Source organism: Lemur catta, chromosome 1, assembly GCF_020740605.2.
Source record: "Lemur catta isolate mLemCat1 chromosome 1, mLemCat1.pri, whole genome shotgun sequence".
Classification (NCBI taxonomy): domain Eukaryota; kingdom Metazoa; phylum Chordata; class Mammalia; order Primates; family Lemuridae; genus Lemur; species Lemur catta.
In genome coordinates, this window is record NC_059128.1 from 41,171,778 (window position 1) to 41,188,345 (window position 16,568).

General features: G+C 39.8%; 1 protein-coding gene across 2 annotated transcripts in view; it reads left to right on the forward strand.

The window, feature by feature from the left end:
• Positions 1 to 16,357, forward strand: part of GCH1 (GTP cyclohydrolase 1) — a 50,764-nt gene extending 34,407 nt beyond the window's left edge. Inside the window, exons 3-6 of one of the 2 annotated variants that reach the window (XM_045566836.1) lie at positions 2,534 to 2,589; positions 11,583 to 11,614; positions 12,806 to 12,890; positions 14,196 to 16,357. In XM_045566836.1, the coding sequence (XP_045422792.1) occupies positions 2,534 to 2,589; positions 11,583 to 11,614; positions 12,806 to 12,890; positions 14,196 to 14,322 (300 nt within the window). In that variant the 3' untranslated portion in view covers positions 14,323 to 16,357. The remainder of the gene's footprint in view (positions 1 to 2,533; positions 2,590 to 11,582; positions 11,615 to 12,805; positions 12,891 to 14,195) is intronic. The other variant, XM_045566840.1, reaches the window with a different exon arrangement.
• Positions 16,358 to 16,568: the final 211 nt, after the last annotated feature.

Below are 16,568 nucleotides of genomic sequence, written 5' to 3' on the forward strand. Positions count from 1 at the left end.
GGATTATTTTGAAGCAAATCTCAGATATATTATTTCTTCCAGTATGTCTGTCTAAAAGATAAAAAATTTTTAGAGACATAACCTCAGTTTGATTACCACATCTAATAGGTTAGCAATTAATCCTTCAAGATACTGAAAAAGTATATTGCAGCATAACTCATCACTAATCATTAATATGCATCTCTAAAACATATATATTATTTAAAGATATGTACATATTAAAAAATATATGTGTTTTACTTTTAGAGACAGGATCTTGCTCTGTTGCCCAGGCTGGGCTCAATTATCCTTCTACCTCGGCCTCCTGAGTAGCTGGGACTACAGTAGGTGCATGCCATTATGCCTGGCTGATTTTTTATTTTTTGCAGTGATGGGGGGAGGTCTCGCTTGTTGCCCAGGCTGGTCTCGAACTCCTGTCTCAAGTGATCCTCCCACCTTGGCCTCCCAAAGTGCTGGGATTACAGGCATGAGCCACCACACACAGCCTCTCTAAAATATTTTCTTACACACACTAGCAATTAATATGCATCTCTAAAATATTTTCTTATTCACAGTAGCGTTACCACAAACAAAATTAACAGTAATTCTTAAATAGCCTCTAATAACTCATTTAAATTTCTCCAGTTGTCTCAAATGTTTTGCTGTAGGTTAGTTTAAACAGGAATCCAATTAAGAGTCACACATTTGTATTTGCATTACATTTGGTTCTGACTTTAAGTCTGTTTCCTTCTAAAATAGTCTCTCCTAACCCCCATCAAAACATTATCTTATTGAAGGAACTAGGCCAGTTCTGTGGAGTGTCCCACCTTCTGGATTTGTTCCATTCAACCTCTGGATTTCCTATAAACTAGATTAGACCTAAAGCTTTATAAGATTAAGGCTAAACATTTCTGACAAAAGTAGTTCATGTCACATCAAGAGGCGTGCAGTGTCTGGCAATCCCACAATTAATCAGGAGGGAACCTTTGCACTCATCTCTGTCTTTTATTGTAGGTGAGAAAATTAGACCCAGAAAGCCTATGACCTGTCCCGGAGGATGTAGAGTGTTAGTGGCCCAGCTGGGGCCAGACCCAGGCACTGATCCTATACTCAGCCTCTGACCATTATATCCTGTTACCTTCTGCTATGATTATCTCTGTATTTGTGTTCTTGCTAACTTTGTTTTTAAAATATATTATTTAGTGATGATTTTCTAAAATGAACATTTAAATGACTTAGGATCTTAAGACCAAAAATAGTATAAATAATAAACAAATTCTAGTTATGCATATAAGTATACAAAATTTCAAGAGGTACAGAAGACCTTGGTTCCATGGGAGAGTTTTAACTCTAATTATTCTTTGAAATACCCAACATTCAGGGGCTACTTTACTTTCTCCTCCTGCCAAACAGGAAGGCAATGAGATGGAATTCTCAAACTCCTGAAGCATAGCACTAATTGATGGGGGAAAGAAATCACTAAGTACTAATATATATCAATTTTACAAGTGTACAGTAAATGTTAGATGAACAAATGAAATAATACTGGCAAATCATGATGCAGATGAGTCTCTAATTTTATATTAGGTTAATTGCCTACAAATGACCATACTCTATTAGCCTTTTTAGAGAACTAATGTGTTCTCATATTTAATAGTTGGCTCAAAAAGAGGTCACATTTACATATATTAGTTGGTACCTTTTAAGAGGAAAGAAATGGCTTTGTCTTATAGTGGGTCTTGTAAGAACTTGGGTCTTGGTGTTGGTTCTTGCCCAGCCAGAGTGGTAGCTGTGTCCCTTTTCTCCTGCCAGGAAGGTGGAGCACAAAACGGCGCGGAGACTTTCTGTGCAACAGGGCTCCACGGTGGGATGCTTAAAGCTGCTGTGATTCGTGGAATGGCAACACTTGTATTTACAGTTTCTGCCATTTAAAGGAGGCTTGCCTGCATACATTTTAATGTGGCTGCAAGATCATTTGCCTTTACTTGAGAACGTTTCCCCTCCTTAGGGGAAAGGCTTTCAGATTTGTGTCAAGAGTTTAACTTCACAGGGAAATATCAGGGCTGTGCAGTTGACCCTTTAACAACATGGGTTTGAACTGCAGTGGTCCACTCATACGTGGTTTTGTTCTAACCACACACAAATCGAAGATACTGTATTTGTGGAATGTGAAACTCATGTGTCTGGAGGGCAGACTTTTTCTACATGGGAGTTCTGCTGGACTTGAGCGTGTGCAGATTTGGGTATACGTGAGGGTCCTAGAATGACCATATTTAAAATTTTCCATTTGATTAATAGACTTTTATATATATTACATATATATACACACACACACATACACGTATATATTTACTGCACTTATTAATTTAAAAAATAGTCATATAAATACTTCATTTTCTAAGTCTTAAAACTTCTATAGTAGATGTTTTAAAGATATGCTGTCATTGTGATATACTACACGTAAGCACACCATATTCTTTCTATGTTTCCTTACTTTGTCACAAAGAAGCACTGTATTTTCACTTAGCTCATGGTTTCTGTCTCTTCTCTGAAGGTCCATATCGGTTATCTTCCTAACAAGCAAGTGCTTGGCCTCAGCAAACTTGCGAGGTAAGTATGACTGCATGGTGAACAGGAAAACAGGTGTATAAGACCCGCCCCTGTGTGCTGAGACCCTGTCGCATCAGGCTTTCTCTCTCCACCAGTGTGGCTCTAACTTGGAAGCTGCATTGCAACTGAAAATTTGTAGTTGCAGAGATGCAAACAGACTGAGAGGGCCTGAAGCACAGATGCCCCTGCCTTCTCATCCGCCATCGCCTGCCCGTCCCCTGCATCCCAACCCTCCTACTGGCACAACTTTGACTGGAGAGAACCTTCAGTCCGGCCCTGTCGTTTAAAGGGGCTTTAGCTAACAGTGAGGGTTGGGAGAGGAAACGTGGGCAGGGGTCTAACTGCACAGCACTGTTTTCAGACTTTTAATCACACCTCCATGTGGGGCCGCCAGCCTCCATCCTGCCTCCCTCCTACCTCCCTCCGTGCCTGGGTGCCTCCAGGCATCTCTTCGGTACAAGCGCCGGTCAGTTCACATCCAGGTTCTTTGCCTCTGCAAACATAAGCCTGTGCCTTCTTGGCTTTGCTCAGCTCTGCTCTAAGACAACGCTCACTCTCCTCTATCTTATTTCTCTCTTTTCTGCTACAGTCTTCTTTTCCATTCTTTATCCGGTGGGTTCATGCCTTTAAAAAAAAAATTGCCGGGTGTGGTGGCTCACGCCTGTAATCCTAGCCCTCTGGGAGGCCGAGGCGGGTGGATCGCTCGAGGTCAGGAGTTCGAGACCAGCCTGAGCAAGAGCGAGACCCTGTCTCTACTAAAAAAAATAGAAATTATCTGGCCAACTAAAAATATATGTAGAAAAAATTAGCCGGCATGGTGGCGCATGCCTGTAGTCCCAGCTACTCGGGAGGCTGAGGCAGTAGGATCACTTAAGCCCAGGAGTTTGAGGTTGCTGTGAGCTAGGCTGACACCACGGCACTCACTCTAGCCAGGGCAACAAAGCGACACTCTGTCTCAAAAAAAAAAAAAAAAATTCCCTTGCTACCATTTTTATTTGAGTTTTAGTAAGGACAGGTGATATGCATGCGTGGTCATTTATATTTAATTGGAAGTCAACGTGAGGGTTTGTGTTCCTGTATCTTTGGTAGACCCAGGCCAGCAATATTTTATTGTCCTTAAATATCCTTTTTTTGGTTGTAATTTAATTGTATAAAGTTAGTGAATTTTGGGTGACAGAGGAAATACAAGGGGAGGGAAGAGTGTGTGTACGCACATGTGCATGTGTGTTGAGAGAGTTAAGAACAAATGAAGGGGAAGGTGATGAACGTACAATGAGTGTCCCCCTCCTTTTTAAAAACATAACCATGCTAAGTTTGAATAACTTGATTGAGGTTATAGTGACCGTATCACAGTTGGAAGAAATGATTCTCTGCAACCAAACGACTATTCGATGGCTCTGTGTTCTGCTCCTTCTCTACTTAGGCACTGGGATTCACCAAGGCCCTGAAATGGGGATCCCAGTCTTTTTCAGTTCTGTATTGGAATCAGTAAAAACCACCCCAGCAATCTGACAGCTGCCCTCCACAGCTGTTCCTTTTACTTTGATTTCACTCCCATTTTCTCATTTATTTCCTCTAGGGCTTGGGGAGAAAGTGGGTAGAAGAGAGAAATTTAACTTCCCCAGTCTCTGACCTCATTCCTGCTCAGCAGCCTTGCCACCAGGCAGGGCTGGGTGGCACCACGAAAGAATATAGTTCTAATTGCTTCACTGCAGTAAAGTCCTCCCCCCTCAACCCCCGCCCCACCAAGACAGAGTCTCGCTTTGTTGCCCCAGCTAGAGTGCAGTGGCATCAGCCTAGCTCACGGCAACTTCAATCTGGGCTCAGGAAGTGATCCTCCTGCCTCAGCCTCCGCAGTAGCTGGGACTACAGGTGCGCACCACCACGCCTGGCTAATTTTCCTATTTTTTGTAGAGACAGCGTCTCACTTTTGCTCAGGCTGGTCTCCAACTCCTGACCTCAAGCGATCCTCCCACCTCAGCCTCCCAGAGTGCTAGGATTACAGACTTGAGCCATCTCGAACAGCCCAGTAAGCCTCTTAACACAAGTCCAAGAACATCCCAGCTTCCTGCAGTGATTTGTCTCTGGTGGCAGTGCCAAAAAGTGGCTGAGAAAGGGTAGTGATAGTGATTGGGGTAATTACTGTTAATGTAATTTTTATTAACAACTCTCTCCCCAGTAACTTATTCCCAAATAATAAGTAAAGCCAGTTTCATGTTAGCTGTGAATAAAAGCATCTTTACTAAAAGTAGTTATTCTCACTGTTTGATAACATACAGTCTAAGTAAAACCAGCGCGTCTGCTGTGCAGACATTGCTGTATGTAGGTCCAGTGCTCTGGTGCCCTTCCTTCCGGCAAGATTGCCAACCCTACACCTTTCCCATATAGAAATTCTGACACTGCTAGGGCCTGTAACAGACTGTCCATATGTGAAAGGTGGATAGTTTTCATATTATAAAAAAGCTTGGTAGATCATGTTAGGCCTTGGTCTTAATGTAAACATTCTCTAGAAGACTATACTGTGTTGACCGTGATTAATACTTTATGGGAAATGGCCTCTAGGAGTGACTCAGTAAGATCATGGCATAAATGGTAACTGGCAGGGGAGGGGGGGGTAGAAGGAAATAATCTTGGTTATTTCCTTTCCTGGTGAAAGGAAAAGATCTCAAATAATTAAGCTTTTATGAAACAATACAAAGGAGTTGATTATTAGCATGGGAATTTGTTCTTATACTAATAGGATTAAAATTTAAGAATAAAATAGAACACTAAGCCAAAGAGCAGAGTGTATGTTACTTCTAGATATTTTGTAAAAAATTTGAAGAAAGGATCTATTAAATAGAATAGAAGACTAAGATTTTATGCAACTGTTTATTCCTTATAAGAAGTAAGGATATTTAGGGAATGAAGAGGAATAAGGAAAGCTGAATGTCTTAGCAAAACTTCACTGCTCATTTTAATCTTGCGTGAAGTTTGTTATACGCTTGCCTTTAAATGAATGACCTTTCAGTGCCAGTGAAGTCAAATATCAAACAGTAAAGCCTTAAGTAACAAGAAAATGCCAGAAGTGAGTTGATCTGGTTCAACTCTAGTAGAATTCTAGAATAAAGTTAGTGTGAATAGAAATTCCCTTTGTTGCTGAAAAACCATGGAACATGTTCATTTTCTTGCCTTAGAATAATTGAGTGAATATAATTAAATCTTAGCGTTGTAGCACCTTGGGGCAGCCATGGTTGATCTCTTTATTGAGCACCTACTGGGAAAGGGCACTATGCCAGCTGCTGTAGTGGCTGGAGAGAAGCATGACACAGAAGCCGCCCCAGGGGACACACAGTCTGAGGCAGCAGGTGCTGGAGTAACGCCTGCTTTGGAGCTCCAAGTTCAGAGGAGCCACGATGGCTGTGGCCAGGCCGGCTTGGAGAGACCCAAAGATGGAGGGAGAAGCAGAATTCTAAACGGGGGAGAAGCGCCTCTAGGTATAGTTAATGCAGGAGCAAAGGCAAATAAGAGAGTTCCAGTGGATGGGGGCCAGATTGACTGAGGCAAGGGTGACTGGGAGGTGGTTAAAAGGTAGGCTGGGCATTCGAGGACAGAGGGAGTGTTCTTTTTCCCTTTAGTATAGAAGTAATATACTTACCAGTTAAACTTAAGTACAAATGAGTGGCCTGGCACAGTGGCTTATACCTGTAATCCTGGCACTTTGGGAGGCTGAGGTGGTAGGATTGCTTGAGCACAGGATTTCGAGACCAGCCTGAGTAATATGGTGCAAAAAATTTAAAAAATTTGTCTCTACAAAAAATTTTTAAAAAATTAGCGAGGTGTGGTGGCATGTGCTTGTAGTCCCAGCTACTCAGGAGGCTGAGACAGGCAGATTGCTTGAGGCCAGGAGTTTGAGACTGCAGTGCCGCTGCACTCTAGCCCAGGGCAACAGAGCCAGACCCTGTCTCAAAACAAACAAACAAAAAACAAAACAAAAACCCAAAAACGAGTGAGTGAATGAAGTGAAAGCTTGTCTTTCCTATTTCCATTCTCTAGAGTTAAAACTAGAGATTTCTTTCACTATCCTTCTGTAAAATTTCTATGCAAACACACACATAAGATCATACCTTATATTCTGTACTACAACTTTTTTTTTTAATGTAAAATACCTTGAAGTTCCTTGGACATCTTTTAGTCTCAAGAGTGCAAGTTCCTTTTAATGGCTATCTAGTATTTCTAGGATTAACATAATTCATTTAACCACTGTTTGATATAGATAAGTATAGTTTGTAGTTTGAGACTATTGTCAAAAAAGGAGAAAAGTGCCTTGGTGAACAAATTTTTTTATATCATCTTTTTATGCTTTGAATCTACCTGTAAGATAAATTGCTAGAATAGAGCTTGCTGGTTTAAAGGGAGCTGAATTTTTGATATTACCAAATTGCTCTCTAAAAAGACCACACCAGTTCATACTCTAATAATAGGTAAAGGGTGTGTGTTTCACCACACTTTTAAATCTTTGCCAAATTGATAAGTGAAAAGTGGTATCTATTTTTTTATATTGTAATTTTCATTTCTGAAACTTCCTGTTTTTAGCTCCAGTGCTAATTTTTCCACTGGGTAGCTTACCTTTTTATTCCTGATTTGCTCAAGCTCTTTGACTGTTAAAATGGCTTGTCTTTTGTATTTTGAATTTGCTTTAAAGTATTATTTTTCTGTAAAAAAGTAGTAAAACTGCTCTGTAGTTATGAACTTGTTTTGGGGTTTTTTTTTTTTTGGTATTTGTATGACCGTGTTTTTATATTTAAATCTTTGCTCCATCTGGAATGCATTTTGGGACCAGGAGTGAGGAGGAACCTGTCCCTTGCTGTTGTGTGCTCACTGCCCCCGTCACCCTATTCCTGCCCGTTTCCTGTTTCCATGCTGCCGTCTAGTCTTGTCTCTCTGTCCTTGCTGCCTGCCACTCTCTGCTGGGCCTTTCTCATCTTCTTCCTGGATTGTGTTGAGCTCTTGACTCCTCCCAGCCTCTAATCCCTTAGGGTCCTTAAATCTGCTCTCAGATGCTGCTGGGATGTTCTTTCCAGAGTATGAATTTAATCATGCTGTTCCTTCTATGGCTCCCCCTGGCTTTTAAGATAAAGTTCAAATTCCTTATTATAGAATAATTTAGAAAAAACAAAAAGAATAGAAATCAGAAATCCAAAAGTTAGAAATGTTATATCATAGATTGCTGGGAAAAGTCTAACTGATATCTAGGAATGACAGAATATGTAACTAAAAATATGCTTTAAAAACTTAAAGAATCTTTGTGAATAAGTTTTTTTAAAAAAACATGGGAGAGAAGGGAATGTACCAAGAGTTAGAAAACCCACATACATTAATAACCATCAGAGGAAGTCAAATTAATGTTTTGAGGTCGGGGGGAAGGACCTAGACCCAGTCGTTTTTATAGGCATTTTTTTCTAATTTTCAAGTAACCACTAATTCCCTGTGTATAAATAATTCAAGAGCATAGAAAAACCTATAAAGGTATGCAATTAATTTGATGAAGCTGCCTATTCCTGATAGCAAAGCCTGATAAATCTAACATTAAAAAAATGTTAGACTAACCTCACTTATAAATGTAGTTGTAAGAATCCTAAATGTCAAAAAAACCCTACTCTGATGGGCTAGCAGAAGTACTATTTTCAACATGACCCAGGGAAGTTTACTCTGAGAATATAAGAATAATTGACAACTACTGATTCTGAGTGTAATGAATGAAATTTTAACAATATCCCTGCTGGCACCGCATCCCAAGATATAACGTATTTGTAGTTTTCACACAGTGGGGGAAACATAAGGCCATTCCAGTGAGAATCCATAGAAATTAGCACTGGAGCCAAAGTCTGGGCTCTGTGCTCCCTATGCCCATCCCAAATCGGGGACTTACCTGCTAGCTCTTCTGGAAAGAGCAGGAAAAAGAAAAAATAACTCATATACACATTCACAAGGTTTGGGGTCAGAATTATCGTTACCTACGGGGCCTTTAAAAAACAATAATTTAGTTTAAAACAGCCCCAAAGGGGTATCCTTCCAGGAAGCTAGTGGAAACAAGTGCTTGTTCTCTGATGAACGTTTACCCAGGCTTTAAAGAATTCTCACAAATGAATTTCCAAGGAGCATGAGTTTACCAAAAGTAAAAGAAAACAAGCCACCATGAGTTGAGTCAGCAGCACATGATGTGCTGAAGAGGGCAGATTCTGGTGTTATCAGATATAGGATATAAAACAAATAGAGGAAGTCTTCACTTAATGTCATCAATGGGTTTTCAGAAACTGAGACTGAAAGGAAAATGACTTTAAGCAAAATGACGTACAGCAGGTTCTGGAGTAAAGTTGTTTTGTTCAACATCATTTCATTATAACATTTGAGGAAAAAAATCACTTCCCGGCCAGGGCCACTGTCTATGTGGAGTTGCACATTCTCCCCACGTCTATATGGGTTTTCTCTGGGTACTCTGGTTTCCTTCCACATCCCAAAGATGTGCACAATAGGTGGATTGTCACGTAATGGTCCCAGTCTGAGTGTGGGTGTGTGTGATTGCGTCCCCGAGACAGAATGGTGTCCCGCCCGGGGCTGGGTTCTGCCTTGTACCCCCATAGCTGCTAGGAGAGTGTCCAGCCACGTGAAACCCTGAACTGGATAACTTATTTGTATTACTCTTTCTTAAATGAAATATAGCTTTCATTTATTTCAGTGTTTAATGTTAGAGGTGTTTTAGTCTTTATTTAGAAGTTTCGTGATGTTTTTGGGACCAGAAATATGCTGTAGGAACTTAACTCTTGTTTATATCAATTAGCCTAGGGTAAGATTGGTTTCATTATACATCCCTTCGCTTAAAGTCACAGTTTCCAAGAACATACAACATTAAGTGAGGACTTACTGTTTGTTAAAAAATAAGAGTATTGAAAGTTTGACAAAGGAATAAGAAACTTTCAGAATTAGGCAGATTGGAAAAAGGACGAAATATAACTTCTAGAAATAAAAAAAAAAGTGATAAATGAAACTGAAGCCCAGTATGGTCATTTAAATAGATTAGGCACAGCTGAAAATATAGTGAATGGGAAGAAAGGCCTGAAGAAATTGTGCAGAATGCAACACAAAGACAGGCGGAGAATATGAATGAGAATTTAAGAAACATGGAAGAGTGGGAGGGTATATATAATATGCCCTTAATTGCAATTCCTGGAGATAACAGAGGCACTGTGGTAGATACAATATTAGAGAAGATAATGGCTGCAAAATATCAGTGTTCAGATTCAGGAAGCCAAATAAATCCCAAATAAGTTAAATAAAATTAAATGCCTACCTAGACACAACAAAGTAAATTGTAGAGTACACTTATAAAATACAAGTTAATATAAAGCAGCCACAGAGAAAAATATTGATTGACTACCTACAAGGTAACAGGAGTTAGACTGACAACTGCTTTGCCTATGACAGTATTAAAAGTCAGATCAGTGGAAAAACCAAAATTCTGTTTCCAAGAAATACCTCTCAACAAATTGTCTTTCAAGAATGAGAGTAAAATACTTTTTTTTTTTAATTCAGGGTAGCTATATGAAATGCTCAAAAGATGTAAGTTCAACACGTACTCTTTACTTGAAAAAGAAAACTCATAAACTAGAAATAAATTATAAGCTCTCTGAACACAGGGAGCATGTTCACCACATAACCACGTACATAGTAGGCACGCGTTAAAAATCACATGAGTGGTTCTCCTGGAATGAGAACAGCTGTCTGCCAGAAGCAGGCAGGCACTGTGGGTGATAGTGAAATACTAGAGCAAAACACAGATGCCCGATATGACCACTGTTATCTAATGCTGTACCTGATATTCTAGTCAAGAAAAAGAAATGATGAATATGAGAAGGAAGACATCACTAACTTCTAACTCAATGGTATCTCCTACTTCTATAACAGATTAATCACCCGAAAAACTATCAGAAGTAATATATACAGAAATGTGACCTAGTAAGAAATATGACATAGCTCCCATCTAGGAGCTTGAAAAACCATCCTTTCTCAGGTTTTTGTTCAAAATAAAATAATATATCCCTTCAATATCGTATACCTACTGGGGACACAAAGGAGAATTAGGATGGCTCCTGCCTTCAGGGTGCTGTTGGCTGAGTGGTACACGGGGTGGCCTGCCTGTTACTGACATTATTGGGTAAAAAGGAGCCAATTGTCAGTTCTATCTGAGGGGCATAGTGAGCGAACAGCCCTAAAATGCCTCCTAGGGGAGATGATCCTTAAATTGAGTCCAAGTTCATGGCAAAAAGGCCACATTTTAAAGAAAAGGCCCTCAGCATGAATTGTCATCCTCAGATGGATAAGTCCCATGGCTATCTTTACATTTCATAAATAGAACGATGTTGCAAGGCACAAATTCATCAGTTGACAGATTGTGTTCTAAGCTAAGATCAGGAGGCTTTTATTTTTGGGGGGTTAATCTTACTAAGTACTTACATAAACCTATCTCATGAAGAGCTGCCTGAAGAAGTCTAATCAGCTCTAACCTGGTTACCCTAATCGGTTTAGTTGATGTAGTAGTTGACCATGGTGTGCTGTTAATTAACAAGTAGTCTTTTTATTTTTAACTTGAATTTTAATCTCTGATAAAACAATATGTTTAATTAGGACACTTGAGACATGGCATAAAATTAATGACTTGGGAGCTTTAAAATTTTGGTACTCAGCTCTGTGTTTCTCCTAAGTGAACATTACACTTAGGAGACTCATTAATTCTCTCTGAGGATGGAAGGAAGGACCACTCTGTGGTGGTTGGTGGTCTCCTTTACACTGCATTTCCCTGTGGCACTCGGATCTTTCTGTCCTCTTCCCGTAAGCTCTGTCTCCTGCCTGCACCCCACTGTCACTTCAACAAAGTCCTTTTGTCTTATGAGGAAGTCTTACCAATTTCACTTCAAACAATTTATGATTAACTAAAACAATTCTTTCTTTTCTAGGATTGTAGAAATCTATAGTAGACGACTACAAGGTAAGCTTTTAAAATCTTTATTTTATCTATAGAAAACATTTTTTCTTACAGAAAAGGTATTTTTTTGTTGTCCTATTGCAAGTGTAATAAATGTGACTTATAAAAATTAAAACCTCAAAAGCTGGGTTGGATGGCACACACCTGTAGTCCCCGCTACTTGGGAGGTGAAGGTGGGAGGATTGCTTGAGCACAGGAGTTTGAGACTGGCCTGGGCAACATAGTGCAAATGTGACCTTATCTCTTTAAAAAAAAAAAAAAGTGTTGACAGTATATAATAATTACGGTCAACGACTGTGGTTTTCTGATTGCACAGAGTAGCTTTCCACATAAGTATTGGCAAAAGTGAAAAAAAAATTAAAACCTCATATGAATATAAAAAAGAAAGTCTACTGTGTTTCAAGCCTCCTGAAGAAATCACTGTTGTATTTGCACATTTTTCACATTTTTATGCACATACTGTTTTCAAATAAATTTATTTGTATTTAAACAAAAATAGACTCATATATAATTAGCCTCACATTCTCCCCCCCCTTTTTTTTTTACTTACCAAATCTTAAACATTTTTTTCCACATACATGTAACTATCTCATTCATTTTGGTAGCTATTTAGAGTTCATTGTATGTGCCATGGCTTGATGTAACCAGTCCCTGCTCTGATAGACATTTGGGGATTTTGTCAGTTTTTAAATACATGCAGTGCTATAGTGAACACTGTTGTATGTTCTTGTTTTATTCAGGACAGGAACAATGTTATTTAGGTTAAATCATTGGTTTTCAACATTGCTCTAAGTATAATTCAATAATCGAACTGTAGTCCCTTTGTTAATCCTATTTAAGCAATTGATTGATTTGCTCTACTTTACCTCCATGGGAGTACTTGTGAACCAGCACTCTGTTGGTCTTACTGCACAGATAAGAGACGGTTGCCACTCTAATCCCTTCCCCCAGTGATGCTGGGGGGCTTCCAGGGTTCCTGAGAGCGCTTCAGCACCTGTACCTCGGGAGAGGGTGTTGAACAGGGGCCTCCTTGTGGCCCAGTCAGCTGACAAGGCAAACTGGCAAAAGCTAGTGTGTCCTGGCTCTTACGTCTCACAGAAGTCTGCCTTTTTAAAATGTCAAATATTCTAGAGACAAAAAAAGCCTCCAGCTGTTTGTGTCAGACTCTTAAACTGAGCTTTGTTACATCCACAGTTCAAGAGCGCCTTACAAAACAAATTGCTGTAGCAATCACAGAAGCCTTGCAACCTGCTGGAGTCGGGGTAGTGGTGGAAGCAACGTAAGTCCGATTCCACCTTCAGTAATGTCAGCGTGGTGCATGAAAGATGATCTTGATGTTTAGTGCTGCTCCAGGTTCCCAGCACAAGGTGATGGTGCTACAGCGTTGGCACTTGACTGTTGGTTTCCATCCCTGAGTCTAATGCTCTCTTGCCTCTTGCATTTACTGTGTTGCTGATATAAGAAACCAGGGTATGGGAGAGGCCTTTTGGAGGGGTGGGGTGGGGATGGCGGAGGTATAGGGAGTCATACGTGTAGGTGGTGTGGAGATTGGCACAACCAGTAGTATTTTTGTCTTTTCTTGGTTTCTTCTTTAGCTCTTTGTTGTTCCAAGCAGACTTTTACTAATATTTTGTCATATATTTAAAAAATAGAGCCAAGAACTTGTACACAGGGCAACTGAAGACACATCTTTTTTATTTATTTATTTATTTATTTATTATTTTTTGAGACAGAGTCTCACTTTGTTGCCCGGGCTAGAGTGAGTGCAATGGCGTCAGCCTAGCTCACAGCAACCTCAAACTCCTGGGCTCAAGCGATCCTACTGCCTCAGCCTCCCGAGTAGCTGGGACTACAGGCATGCGCCACCATGCCCGGCTAATTTTTTCTATATATATTTTTAGTTGTCCAGATAATTTATTTCTATTTTTAGTAGAGACGGGGTCTTGCTCAGGCTGGTCTTGAACTCCTGACCTCGAGCGATTCACCTGCCTTGGCCTCCCAGAGGGCTAGGATTACAGGCGTGAGCCACCGCGCCCAGCCTGAAGACACATCTTTAAGTTAGAATGAGTTATGAGAGTTGCACCCATCCTGTGGGCATAGTCTCATCCGTTCTGTGATACGGAATGAGCTCTGCTCTGTGGATGCTGTCTGCCTTCGCCAGGTCGCTCAGACTCCCCGGGCACTGCCGTCTGGGTTCTGCCGGGTGAGACCAGCGTGCTGCGAACACCTAACCTAGCATAGTGCTGTCTTTCTCCTGAAGGTGGATCAAGTGAGAATTCTGTCTTTCTTTTGATCTGGAAGTTATGTATCTCTGTAGACACATATCATTTTCACCCAGGAAGAAAATTCCGTTTTCTCCCCCCCTCTTTTTGGATGTGTTAAGAACTTGACTACTGGTAAGAATAAAAGCTACAAGACAAGAAACTTCAGGAAAAAAGTTTGAGATCACATTTGTCTAAGAGGGGATGTTTTGATATACTTGGTAGCTGTGAACTGAGATTAATCTTTTGGCCTGCTTTTTATTTTAAAAACCAAACCAGCTGCTGCCTACTCCTTAAGCAACCTTCGTTGTCTCCTTTTGTAGACACATGTGTATGGTCATGCGAGGTGTACAGAAAATGAACAGCAAAACCGTGACCAGCACGATGTTGGGTGTGTTCCGGGAAGACCCGAAGACCCGAGAGGAGTTTCTGACGCTCATTCGGAGCTGAGCGTTAGCGTGTGCGGTGTGGCTCTGCGGAGTGTCCTGCCGGTAGTGTCGTCTGTCTGGTCTTGTTTGTACATTCCATTTCTCAGTTGTTACAGCTGTGAACTTTATTCCTTGTCACTAATTGTATTTAAAAATTATTTATAGAAAGTCAAATAAATATAATTAATAAAGGGGTGAGCCCTCTACTTTATTCTTGCCACCTTTTAGTGGCAATATTAAAGTGAACTGCCAAGAGTGTAATTCATATGCACAAAATCACTGCCTTTCAGATAACCTGAGGGTGCTGGGAAGGGAGAAGAATTCATGTGTTTTGGTGAAATAGTGTGGTCATCTGACGCATAAGCACAGGAGCATAGGAAATGTAAGAGACCTATGGCTAATACACTGGTTTTTGTTTTCCTCCTCCAACAAAAATGGTGTAGTAGTGCTGAAAGTGCTAAAATATTTATGTACAGTGTTTGTGCAGTATTGCTTTGTGAATTCAAAGTCCAACAGCCTCCACTTTGATCATGTTTATTAAACCACCAGTGACTTGGTTTTATTTATATATTTATATTTTAACTATCCAGTTTTAAGTCACCAGGGGAAGGTAGTGGAATATCTATGCTTTTGACTTTACTGTGAGTTAAAAAGGCACATTTCTACCTTCTATTCTTTTTGAATTCAAGTACAGGGAATTAGTCCCAAGAGTTGTTTACGGGTATATTCTCATGTCAACATACAGGGATTTAGACATTTAACTCTCTGTGCCTTGATGAGAATATCACATCATTTAGAGTCTAGATACTTTTGCCTTTTTTAAAAAAGCCATTATCTTATAAGACTTAGTACTGACATTGCAAATAACTAGTCATCACAGTTTTATCTTTAAAAGTTTCTTGGGATTTTACTTTGTGTTTTCCATGTAGATGTCTCAAAACATTATTTTTGATCTTATGAAATATTTTTCTAAGAATTTCCAGAAACTTTTGAGAGTGCCCGTCATTTTCGGGTCTGCAGAACCATAGTTTCTGTGAACCTGAAAGAAAATGGAATGAACTGATGGTGGACGGCATCATGAGCTGTGTCCAGTGTTCTAACCAACGCTGTGTTGTTGGGGTCTGTGCAAATGCACGGGAGCCCCTGGTCTTGGTTTCCCTTGTGGTCTGAGCGGGTCTTGTCTCCCCTGCGACTCTGTGCAGGTGAGGTGGTGTAGGTATTTTAATCCCGGAAGCTGTTGCCTTATTAATGATTATCTTAAAATTTCCTCCACTGGGGCAGTGTGGGCCAAATTAAAACAAATGAAAAACCCCAGCTCCTCCACAAAAACCCAGTTATTCCTTATTTGGTTGATACAGTGCGAAATAAGGCTCCACTTTGATCATGTTTATGAAACCAAATTTATCCTATTACCTTAAAAATAATGAACTGTGATGCTTGCTTTTACCTTGGTAATCCTCTCTCTGCCACTGTGATGCCATTTAGCTTATGATAAGGCAAGATGGCAGAGGTTTTGTTTTTCTTTTTAAACTCTTCCTAACTTTTTCTATATTTGGAGTTTAAGTACTACAGTGGTGGTTGATTTTGAGTTCCTTTTTAAATCTAACCCAGTATAAACATTAGCTTGCTTAATATTTAGACATTTATAGGTAGATTTCTAAGCACAAAACTCATGTTTAGTATTTTACAGTAAAAACAAGTGTGACTTGGAGGACCAAAGAAATTGTTAGCTGTAAATTTATCTTTATGAGATCGTTTGTATTCCTTTTTAACAGCTTTTTTGTTCTAACATTTCCTAGAAGTGTTCTTATAAAACATCTAATGTATCCACAGGCTGTCGTCTTATTGGTAAATGAAAAGTGATGACCTTGTCCATTTTACTCTGGTCTGTAGTACTTCAAAATTACCTTTTCATATCCATGAACTTGAGTGCATTTCGGGGGTTTTTTAAGAATCGGATGAATTTAAATACACTGTTCAATTGTTTGATTTTATGTATGTGTGTGTATGTTCCTTGAAGTTGGTTCTATTTAAATTATTAAAGCATTATAACTTTGTTCTTGTGAAAGTGGTTTCTTTTTCAATCACCAGTATAAATATTACATATAAATTAATTTGATTATTTTGATTGTATTCAAAGATACCCATCAAAATTGCTTTTCCCAGCCATCAGGCTGTTAGAATACAAATCTCAATTGTGGTACAAAGTAATCCCACGTTCAGGCAGTTTCTCTTTGGTATCTGGCTGAGGTATTACTGTCTTCACCC